General features: G+C 37.0%; 1 protein-coding gene across 23 annotated transcripts in view; it reads right to left on the reverse strand.

The window, feature by feature from the left end:
* The window catches only part of CDC42BPA (CDC42 binding protein kinase alpha), a 330,638-nt gene that overhangs the window by 56,164 nt on the left and 262,207 nt on the right, over nucleotides 1–12,267 (reverse strand). For 6 of the 23 annotated variants that reach the window (XR_004297614.1, XM_032389298.1, XM_032389290.1 and 3 more), the window contains 2 exons: nucleotides 8,096–8,134; nucleotides 1,031–1,135 (listed from right to left, as the gene is read on the reverse strand). The exons of 8 other annotated variants lie outside the window; for them this stretch is intronic. Coding sequence is in view for 14 of the 15 variants with exons in the window: in XM_032389298.1 (XP_032245189.1) it covers nucleotides 1,031–1,135; nucleotides 8,096–8,134 (144 nt within the window). In the remaining variant the exon portion in view is untranslated. The remainder of the gene's footprint in view (nucleotides 1–1,030; nucleotides 1,136–8,095; nucleotides 8,135–12,267) is intronic. 9 more of the 23 variants (XM_032389291.1, XM_032389285.1, XM_032389287.1 and 6 more) reach the window with 4 other exon arrangements.

Genomic DNA, 12,267 nt, shown 5'->3' on the forward strand with positions numbered 1-12,267 from the left:
ATATTTTCTTTCTTTCAAAACAAATTTGAAAAGGACAGGGCAAAATGTTCACATCTGTTAAATCTGTGGATGGTGGTTACATATATGTTTATTATCCTCAGTATGCTTGAGATATTTCAACATTAAACATGTATAAGCTCAAAATATTGAAACAATGATTAAAAAAAAAAAAAAGCAGAGACTCATCAACTTAACCAGTCTGAGGTAGTCTGTCACAAGGTTGTAAAAAATCAAGTCAGAATCTAACTACAAATCACACTTCACTTCAGACAGCTTTCCAGAGCGGACTGTCTGCTTCCCTTGAACATGAGACACAGCTCTAGAGAGAATATGGGAAACAAAGGGGCTCTGTCAGAACTGCAAGCTGAGTGAAGAATCCAAATTGCATCTCGAAGCAGGAGGGCTTCACTGAGGCATGACACATCCTTCTGACTCGTTGAGGAAATGACCTCTGTTGAGAAAACTGGCTGACTGGCTGTTTGAAACCACTGACTAACATGAGGTACAAAACAACACTGTTTTTGTATTATTAAAAGGCATGACATAGTTGAATGCCTCTTGCGGACCGAGCAGTTAGAATAAACTATTCAGTGGCCAGCAGTGGCAATTTTCATTTTAAGCTGTACTTATGAAGTAACAGTTGTGTAGGTCTTATTACATTTACTGGACAAATTAAAATACGAGAATGGCACCTGACACTGCCATGTGCCTACCAAGTTTATATCTGACAATTCCAAAATTGAGATAACCCTGCCCTCTGTTCCACATAGTCCTTTACTTAAAATAAAGGCTACCTTTATAAGTAAATAAGTATCTGTCTATTTTAGGTTGAATCTGCGGGGGGCAACTTGCGACTTTTGTTTTAGAGTCATATTTACATTATCAGTCAAACGCAATCATCTCCAATAGATTGTGACTTATTACATAATATATTTGATTAAAAGAAGAGTCAGATTTCACTTGTTTTTGCAATTCCCTCTTTCCTGACACAAGTGAAAAGTTGGGGAGCAAGACTGCTCCAATGAGGCACCTTAACTGGCTCAGCTTCACTAGATGTGGAAGGAGATGTGGACCTTGACTGGATGTTAACCTTGACGTTCGGATTCCGTACATATGTGTTCTCAACAGGATCAGTCTAGGAAGATAAGTCGGGAAAAACAAAAACCCAAGAAATCACTTTCAAACAATGTGCAGCTCTTAGCAAATTTCTGTAAGGCATAATCATGATAACATTTCTTGAGAAGAGGAAAACAAACTTCAGTTTGAATATTCACCTTCGGGATGTGTCATCACACAAAAGCATAACCGCTAGCTTTAATGTAAACAAAGATAAAAACAACAGTTAACAAAATGCTCCCATCTTCACTGCCGGTCTCCGACTTTGAGCACTGGTCTCTAATACATGTTCTTGACTTGTATTCCACAAACGAAATCATACGTGTGAATTAAGTGCAGAGTACTTAACAGAGTATGTGCTGCAGATTAGAGATAATCCTGTCCTTCATAAGAAGGAAATTTGGTCATCTACCAGGCATTACTTGAAAGTAAAAGAAACTAATTTATCAGTTTTGTGTTGGCTGAGGGTAACACCGCTTTTTTATTCTGCAGCAGTAGAAATACCAGCACTTATATTCAGTTGCGCCCTTTTAACCAAGTATTTTTAGAAACTCAAAATGCTTGGGGTTAAAACTTAGCATTAAAGATCTTATGGAGCATACCAATCGATGATATATTCAGTTTGGCAATTTTCAAAATTACCAGGATTGCATTTTTGAAATGAAGGGCAAGGAAAGCAATTTTGAAAAGAGGTTGGGGGATTTGTTTCAACTATATTGTACAGCAAGAACAATGCTTAGATCAGAAGCTACAATTCAATAAAATGAACAATCAGCTTAAGGATTTTAAATAGGTACTTAAAATATTTTTTTCTTTTCCTTTACTATATTATGGTTACTCTTTTAGGGACAGGCTAGTGAGCTGGCTAACCCTGCAGGAGTCCTCTGCTGGGCACAGGCAGGTTTCTGGCAAACCACAAGGCAAGACTTTGGTGGGGATGACTCACATGGCTCCCAACCAGGCCTTAAACCTTTAGTTACTGCGCTCAGGGGAAGTGGGGAGAAGAAGGGTCTCTGGGAGGGCATCTAAGGAACCTGGAGCAGCAGCTATGTACCATCAGCTAGGAAGGTATTTCAATATTTTAAAAACTGGAACACCTAAGCTGAAGCATACCAGCTGTATGTCCGCTCTGAAGTGTGCAATGTGGCTGATTTCAGAAAACTAGTACAGCTTATGAAGTGGGAGAGCCAGGCCCGAATCCCATTCCTTGACTTCAAATCCAGTATTATTTTTGTGGTACCAGAGGCATCTCCACAGTAAAGGTACTCATAGCAATTTAATGGTCATGGAGAATGAGTTACATGATCTCTTTTCCTGACAGTGAACTCTGATCATGAACAGGAGAGTGAAAAAAAGAAGAAACTGAGACTCTAAGACAAGTTTTGCCCAGTTCACAATTTTACGCAGGGAGAGTCATGGAGAAGGTACTCCTTTTAAATTATTAATCTGGAATATAAATCTGGGCTGGAGATAGGGCAGAAAGATCCTACTTTCTAGAAATCTCCTCCTTCTAGTTTCCATACAATTACATAAACTGCAAGCTGAATACGAGGGGAGGGGGTTCAGTTAAAATGGAATTGATAAGCAAAGCAGTCCTGATGCATTTTACACTAATAAGAATGTAAAATGACCCCAAATAATCAAGTTAAGTAGTTCATAAAGTTCTCAAGAAGTGTCCAAGTAGGGGATTTGCTAAGTGCAAAAAACTGGGTCATTTTAATAAAATTTAAGTTTCTGACCTGTCACACAAAAGCCTGTAGCCCATAGCTTGAAAGAGATAAAAGCAGAAGTTTCTGTGCAAAGGATAATGCTGTGAATGGGACTGGACAGCTAATATAGTGGCTTTCTGCCTCTGGCCCAATTACTTTAAAGATACTTCAAAAATGAGAAAGGCAGGAGCTTGCTGTGTTCAGGAGTACAGGCTGACAATTGAAAAGCAGATCTGCTCTTTGAGTCCCGTGAACACACGCTGGCCAGAGGTGAGCATGCGGTTTGATTACCTCTACTTTCTTGCAATGACATTAGAACACGCTGCCTTAAGACATTTTGTCAGCACGTGCCCTGCTGGGAGGTGTACATCACAGAAATCATCACCCCTAAAAATCGACCCCACCCCTTGTCCCCACCCCATAGTTGGTTCTTCAAACATTCACCATCATGTTTCACGACCCTATGAAAATTGTGACATGATGACAGTGTGATACTGAACAAAGGGAAAAATACACCATCAAAGTTTAATCCTTGATTACAGAAATTAGTGACTCTTAAAGAACTCTCGAGGCTTTAAATACATACCTCTTGGCCCTTCTTTAGAATTACTGTCATTTATAAAAAGTCTGTTTCTCCTAACAAGTTTTTAACTCATAAATAAAAAAGAAAACAACAGGAATGAGAATAGATTTTAAAATGATTTTCTTAGCTGCATGAGGTAAAACTGGTTATTCAAAAGAGGAAACATTTAGATTTAAAAACCAACCCGATACCAATTCTAATAAAATAGAATAATAAAAATTAGCATACCAGCTTCTTGGAACTATATGCTCTTAAAATAAATTCCAGAGATTAAACAAAACCAGGTAGTTTTTGTTAAAACAAATTAACAGTAAGTAGAAATATTTGAATAATATTTTGAGATGGCATTGAGTATATTTAAAAAGTTGAACTATGCCATTTATGATGATACTCTGATTTTTAAAAAAAACCATGAATGTATAAGTGAAGTTTAAAAATTACCACTTTATTTCTCAAAAGTGTGTTTCTTAGAAAGACAAGGAACAAAGTTTGGTAAAGATGAATAAAACTCATGGCAATAACGTTTTGAATAACAAACTTTTTCCCACGTCTTCTAAAAGCTATTAGAAGCTAATACCTGTTAGATTAATAGATTTACATATTTCATTTCCTTTCTGGATTACTGCCAGTGTAAACAATATCTCAAAAGAGGTTTAATAGGAAGAATAAGAAAAATATAATACCACTTACATATTTTCTAATTCAAAGTGTTAATTACCACCAGCAGGACTGGTTTTTCAAGATGTTATTAATTTTATCTATAATTACATGCTTATTGATACATTTATAATTAAGGACTTATTCTATCCACTAAAAAGCAATTAATTTTACTGAACTTTCAGAATACTCAATAACTATAAGCCAGACTTTGCAGACAGCCTAAAGTTAACTTAATAGTTAATTGGCAATGATTCAGATATAACATGGCAGCAAAGCATCTGATTAATAGCACATCAATTATGTTTACCTTCCAAACCTTTATCGTGGTTATAATACAGTCATTAATAGTATACTTAAACCATGGAAGTTAAATTCTTTGTGTTTTGAAAAACTATATAGCATTAAATGTAAGCAATGACTTGAATTAATAATGCAGGAAAAGCTGATAAACATGATATACATCCATAGCAGAAATACCACAATTCAATAATTGCATTTATCATTGTAGAAAAAATGATAAAAAGGAGAAAATAGTGAAAAGCAATACACAGCTAATATTAATTGGATAGTACCTTCTGATAGTATCTGGAGGAAGATCTTGGAAACAAATCTTAACTGAACAGTATAAGCAATTCACTCAATATTTCTAAGCTGCAATCTACTGAGAAAGATGAGGAATATCTTTATGTAAATGTGATTTTTTTCTATTTTCTGGTTAACTAATTCTTTTTTCTAAGTAAACCTACTTCAAGGAGTTATTCTGATGAACAGGCATTAGAAACATCTACTACACTCCAATGTCATTTTTACCTACTGCTCTACTCTTCAGGGAAAAAAAAAGAAAAACTGAATGAGTATCAGCAGTATCATCCACAATACATAACACTGTCATGTAAAAAGTCTATAATGTTTCCTGAATCTATTAGGATTTCCCTACTGAGTGATCCACAAAATTTATTTCTAGAGTAGTGCAGTAAAATAGAAAAGTTTTCTTTCCCCCTAGGATCAGATCTGAGTTTTAAGTGAACTCCTTAAATTATGCAGTATGGTTTTCTGAGAAATAATAAAAACAACTAAAACAACTCATCTTGAACATGTATCAATGGGCCTTTTCTACTCCAAAAATAATTATAGATTTGAAAAATACAAGAAGCAAAACATTCTCATGAGAAACCTGGTTTTAAAGTAAAAGATACCAAGATTTGATACAGATTAGATATAGATTTTTAAAAAAGCTTACATCTAACATGTTGTTTGGTATTTGTAAATACAAAACTCTAAATTAACCAAAAAAATACAATTATCATCAATTATCTTTACCCTTTAGTAAAGTACCCTTTACTTTAGCTAGAAGTATTTTGGAAACAAAGTGGCAAGTAATCCAATTTTTTGTATTAAAGAAACACTTCAAAACCTCAACGTTTCACTGATATAATTTTTTCTGTTAACTGAGCTTATGATAAAAAACAGTGTTAGGGAAATACTGTATCATTTGGAAAACAGCAAATCTAATATTTTATCATCCTAAAACAAATAATAAATCACTGAAGATTACGACTAGTAAGTGCAATCTTACTAATTACAAATAATATAACTTGTTACTCTTTCTGAAAATTTCTCCTTATTTTCAATATATCGACTTGAAAATCTACTCTGGAGAATTCACAAATGTTCTCAGAAAACATAAAAGAAACTTAAGTTACACGTTGGCTATTTATAATCTCTCTTCCAAACTCTAAAGGAATAATCTAAAATGAGACATTTAACGTTTCTCACTATTAATGAAAACACTGTGGACCTTTCCATAACCATTTATATTCGGGCATTAATGATAAGAACAAATCTTTTTTGTGCTATGCCTAACTGAATAACACCACTTAAAAATAACGTATTCAAATTGTAAATGGAAACTTACAGTGGACTGGAAATAAAAACACAGCAAACCTTGAACAGTGATACCTCACTTATAGGACGTGTAAGAATCCTAAGAATTTTAAGTTTATAAAAGTATTACTTACTGCTTGTCTGAAAACACAGTATATAACCCAACTATATGTCACTGTTGGATTCAAGGCCACTGTTAGGAATGGTAACCGTCTCTGTCCTACTGTAACACACTGCCGTCTCCCAGGACTATCAAGGCCCTCACTATTGCCAGGGAGATGCTTCTCTGTACCTGCTGAATAGCTGTTGATTCTCCACTCAGCTCCCTCATAGACATCACCACTTTTCAGAGGCAGTTTTTTAATTTGTCAGATACATAACCAAGGAAAAATTGAAGCAAGCCTGGAAAGCAGGTTATCAAGCCTATCACATCTGCACTTAAAAAAATCATATACACGTCAAGAGACTCTGGTTAAGTGCAGCTTATTCATATCCTATAGAATGAAGATATAGACTGAATAGTATTTCCCTCAAAAATTTTTCCTTATATCAAGATTCACAGAGGTGCTCTGGGAGGCCAAGGCCCCTAGAAGTCCACAAGGCAAGTGAGATATAATTAATCTCTACTTACCCAGAAAAATAAAATCTCTCTTAATTATAACCGTATTAAAAAAAAAAAAACTCGTTAAAAATTCACTCAATTCACAGGCTGACGATTTGAACCCTAATATAATTGCGCACACAACATTTTGGTCTTCCTTCCTAGAGGTTATAGGGTATACTTAACACATACTCAGTTTAATCTGGTAAGTCCAAGCACCCAACAGTTTTAACTCTCTAAATGACAAAATAATAAATAAAAAAATCAGTTGACCCAGCAGTCTTTTCAAAAGTGTCATTAATCAATGAGATATTAAAGTCATAGTTCTACTGGCCATACCACTGGTATTTGACCTGCTTATTCATTATTAAACAGGAGTTTGGAAATATGTGCTATGTAAGGGTTCATCATGTTTATTTTGCCATCAATGCTGCACGACATCTGAAAGATAAGAGCACAGGAAGCAGTGAGGCACCCTACTGCTACCCATGCTCCCTGTAAACCAGATTATTCCATGATCTAGCCCTTTCCAAGTCAGAATTCTGGATTTAAGATGTGGATTAATCCAGTGATTATGAAGCTGACAGGTGAAAATTTATAAGCTTTTATCTACCACAGAAGTTCCTTTTTAATATTACTATTTTACATCGCATATGAAAACCAGAGCAGATGTCAGCTAGCCCACTGCTTCCCAACTAGGGGGTGTGTATGTTGTGTATCTTGATGTTGGGGTGGACGCTGGTTTAGGAAATTTGAGATCTTTCCACAAATACATGCCCCATTCTGAGCATATAAGAAAACTGCAGGATAGAGATAATGGCTGGCCCATTCAGTACTGAGAAACACTGAGCTAGCATCAGCATAGGATGTTGCTTATAGTTTGTTATCAATACATATATCAAGTGTCATGGTATTTTTAAGTATCTTGGAAATACCTTAGAATATAAACAATTTATTATTAATATTATTGCCTCAAATCTATAAACATATTTAGGGATATTCCTCTGAAATACATTAAATAATCTATCAAAGATTTCTGCAAAACTGATTTACATAAAATTATAGTCAGTAAGATCTATAAGTTGTCCCAAATTCTTTTGAATTCTGCATAATATGAATCATCAAGGTTTTTTTCCACATAATTAAAATCTCTAGGAAATCTCTACATATTTGCTTATATCAGATTCTTATTTAGAGACTCATTTACTTTGTAGGCGATCAATTTGGAAAGCATACGTTAGGATCACTTTTTTCCCCTAGTAAAAATTAAAATAAAGATACCTTATAATTTTAGTAGTTTGGTTACTGAAATTTATACAAACATTCCTAAAGCTTTACGGCCAAAGCCAAAACAAGAAAAGAAAAAGCAAAAAGAAAATGCAGAAAGGCAGAGTAGCAACAGCAGGGCCAGCAGCACACAGCATGCAGCAGAGGTGAGAGTACATCGCGGAGACGTTAGCGTGTTCCGCAACCACAGGCAAGAAGGGGAAGAGACAGGGTGGAGGGCATGGGGTGGGGACACACAGTGCAGTAGTTTCTTACACGTCTGCCTTTGCTAGCTGGAGTACAGGACGGAGAGCGCTTCAACAAAGAAAGGAGAATACTGCACGTTACAAATATTCACACACGACTCTTGAAGGCTACCGCTGTATTAACAGACAAAGTATATCAACATACACATAAAGACACATTTTCTGATAGGTATTTTCAGGAAAAACTGGAAGATAGGACAGTAAAGAATTTGTTGCTCAGACTCGGTCTACGATGACAATCAAGCTTTCACGGGACCCCACGCAAACAGTGACCCACGAAATAATGCTCCATCAAGTGATGGACAATCTCTTTTCTGCAGAGGTTGGTAGTAACAACTGGAAATGTGAGAACAAAAATGATCCAAATAATTCTGATTTAGTGCTGGGTAATAGTTAATAAAATACTTAATCAGTCTTTTACCTACCAAATTCTTACTGTTTCCAAAGATGATGCTTTTAAATGATAAAAGCTAACTTAGGCCTTCAGAATTACTGATAATGAATGAAAACAAAAAGTTACTTCAACAATACTGTCCATCCTGACTAGACATTAGGCTTAAGTCAAGAAGGACCTTCAGCTTTCGGACATTAAAGATTAAGTAATTAGAGAAAAGCAGCAATAACAATAAGTAGGTAATAACTGTACTGAAATATCTCCCAGGTCTCTGGAACTTGGTGATGCGTGAACAGCAGAGTTTTATAAATATAAACTGTATCTGCCTCTGGCAATTCCCTATATTCAATAGAACCTACCATCTACTGAGGGTTTGCAATAGGTCAGGTTTTTATTTTTTATTTTTTTTAATAGGTCAGGTTTTTAAAAGACACAGAAGATGTGCCATTCACAGACTGGTGGGGAAGACACCATGCCACCCACAGTGTGACAAATGCTGTGACAGAGGTTAGCTGCAGAGTTCTCCGGGAAGCTGGGGGGTGAGGTGTGTGGGGGACGTACAAGATTTGTAGGGGGACCTAGAGAGGGAGTTTATAAACTGAACTACAGGAGCTACAGAGCTCAGAGGAAACTGGAAGGATAAGAAACATCCTTCCAGGTGATCAGTGTTATTTGTACAACTCTGGCACACTGGTAAACAGGAACTTTTATTTCTTTTTAGGCGACTTGGAAGGCAGATGACCTGAACACGGTGTCCCAGAGAGTTAATGGCAAACCAGGATTAGAAGGCCTGCAGGTTCCTAAGGAAGTTTTGGTGTCTTCGTCCAGTCATTCCTGTTGCTTTAGGCAGAACTCCCCCTCCCTAACCACGCGCTGCCCGCCTAGCACGCACTCGTCTTCCTCAGTATCTCTTACTCTGCGGACCATACCCGTCCCTCCGTGAGGACCGGCTCAGCCATCGGTTCTTTCAGAAAGCCTTTTGGCAGGCTTCTAGTTCGGTCAGGTAGCTCTCCTTTATACTCCCATGATAGACAGTCCATATCTTTTATTATTGTGCTGCTCCCAATTGTGTTATAATTATTTATTTACATGTGTGGTTCTCCATCAGATTCAGATCCTTAAAGATCTGGAATACGCTTATCATAAAGCCTCTATAAAGTCCTTAATAAATACTGAATGAATCCTTCTGACATTCTGCAATACTTACCTCATTATTTCTTTTTTTTTTTTATGGCATTTATTACTTTCTATACGGCACAGTATATAACTATGGATTTATTTTCTCTAACAGTAAAATAAGTGTTTTGAGGCCTACTTCTACCTCTGATTGATCTTAGCAGCTACCATTGTGCAAAGTAGAGTACTACATGTGTAGAAAGTGCTAAGATGTTTAATACAGAGAAACCTTTACTTTTTGGCTATCCCTACACTTCTAGACCAGAGTCAGGAATGTGCTGAAACCATGAAAAAAAAGCATGACTAGCTCAAAGTAAATATATTGCCACTACGCTAAAAACAAGTCAACATGTCTCTCAAAACCATCCCTGCATATGAAGGACAACACAGTGTATAGCTGGCACTGTACAAATGGAATTGGGGGAACACACATGGCACACACTTTCTCCTTTACACACACTCTCATAACCATGGTTTTCTACTAACAGTAGAAACTGGTCTCACAGTACACGCTGGTCTCACAGTACACGCTGGGAAGCAGGATGTTGTCTTCATATACCATTTAAAACTGTGCATTTTATATCTGGTATAAAACTGCCGCCATAAATTTCAGGCTGATTATGGAAGTAAGCACATGGGCAGAAACCAAAAGAAGTTAATTTATCTTACAGACACATAATTTGGCAAATAGATTTTAAGATTCAGTTAATGAATTCCAAAGGTCTTTTAAAGTAAGATATTGAAGAGTAAAAGACTAGGTAGTCATGGTTCTTTCTCTCTAGATTGTCTAAACTATTAGGATATATGATATACAATAAAAAACATATCTTATATATAAAATAATATATAATGCTGCCTAACCTAGGGAAGGACTGCATATGACAATCTTCTGAAATGGGAGAGTTTCGAGTTGGGTTGTATTTAATATGTGGATGGAAGATTTTTAAAAAAAGAATTGAAAGAGGAAATATCAAGAATGCCATAATTTATTGGATTTAGGCCTGGTTTGGGTCACAGGATTGAAAGATCTTTATAATGTATGTTTTAAAATTCTGTCTTCCACTGATTCTCCCATATGATCAATCTTCCCCAGGTACAGCTACACAATGCTGCCAAACCTCAGATTTCTGTGATGGGTTATGATAGATTATGAAAGAAGCCAAGGGAGAGACCAGCTAAAAGCAAGAGATGAGGGAAGGAAGCTAGGAGCCAGGACTGAAATTAAATATTTTAGGACATCTTAGCAAGATTTTACCATGAAATCAAACAAGGAGTGGAACTCAGCCTGCCAATACTCTCAGACTACTTGCTTCTTGTCATATGCCAGGATACAAGAAAACAGTATTAGGAAGACCAGACAGTTGGACTATTGGGACTAACTCTATTCCTTGATGTCTGACCTTTTTATTCCACACCTTTAATTGTGGTTTACTCTTTCCTCAGTACACTAGAATAAGCCTCCAGAAAGCAAGTTGGCATACTCTCACTTGCCAGGTTCTCCCAGTTTTTGTGAATTTGGCCTGAATGAACAGAGTGTAGAATTATAATTTAAATAAAACTCAAAACTTACCTGGCATAGATTTAATAAGTGACAATATGTTAATAAATGACAGTATGTTTACCAAATATAAAGAACAAGTAGTTCATTTATATGACTATAATTAGTATGACCTTTAGTACAGTCAAGCCAAGTATTTTGGGGGCTCAATTGAAAAGAAGAAAATGAACGGAACAGGATGGGAAGTTTGCAAGCTGGTCTGATCATCCCTGGACTTCTGGCCACTGGGATACAGGGAACAGATCAGGGAGAGCCTGAGCTGCTGAGCTCCGCCTGCCCCTCACCCTGTTTGGTGCTGGGCCTAACACAGAGCCACCCCCAGGCAGTCTAGGACTGGGCGTGTGGGGCTGAGAGAAAAGACGAGGTCAAGAGGAAATGATTTCCACAGCAGAAGGACCCTGGTGTCCGTTTCACTGCTGTCACTGGTGTCTCACCATGTGTGGGAATGCCTGACCCAAGAGACAAAGTGGTCAGAGTGACATCAGTTTGCCATGAACTAAAACCCCCTCTTATCTGCCCTAAACAGTGTCATCCATAACCCTGTTGCCACCCCTTCCCTATTCCTCCAAAGACTGAGAATTCTAAAACTTTACTAATGGGGGAGAAAACGATCCAGTCTACTAATGGGAGAATGCTGTGATCAACAACGGTTACAACCACTGGACTGAGTATTTTTCTATGGTGCTTTTCTCTGTCAGAAGCCTACGATTCTACATGGAGAAAAGCCCAACTACCCGAGTTGTCCTGAATTACAGAAGCAGGGTGCTGAGAATGCCTTCCACTTCACCTGAGTCGGGGGCAAGGAAGGGACCTGGGTTGCTTACACTGCTCTCCTGTCAAGGCTGCTCTTGCTGGAAACTTGACTCACACAGAATTGCCTAAACTGTGCAACTTAAAAGGAAGGCCTATGGCTCCAAATGTGTTCCCATATTGCCAGAAATTCTGGCATTCACTTGAATTTTGAACAGGCAAAATACACTGAGGAAAAACTGGAGGTGGGAGAGCGATTCTGGGCACTATTTTATGTGAAAAGAATTATTGTGTTAATAGGCCC

This window comes from Phoca vitulina, unplaced genomic scaffold (genome assembly GCF_004348235.1).
Source record: "Phoca vitulina isolate PV1807 unplaced genomic scaffold, GSC_HSeal_1.0 scaffold54, whole genome shotgun sequence".
NCBI classification, from domain to species: Eukaryota; Metazoa; Chordata; class Mammalia; order Carnivora; family Phocidae; genus Phoca; species Phoca vitulina.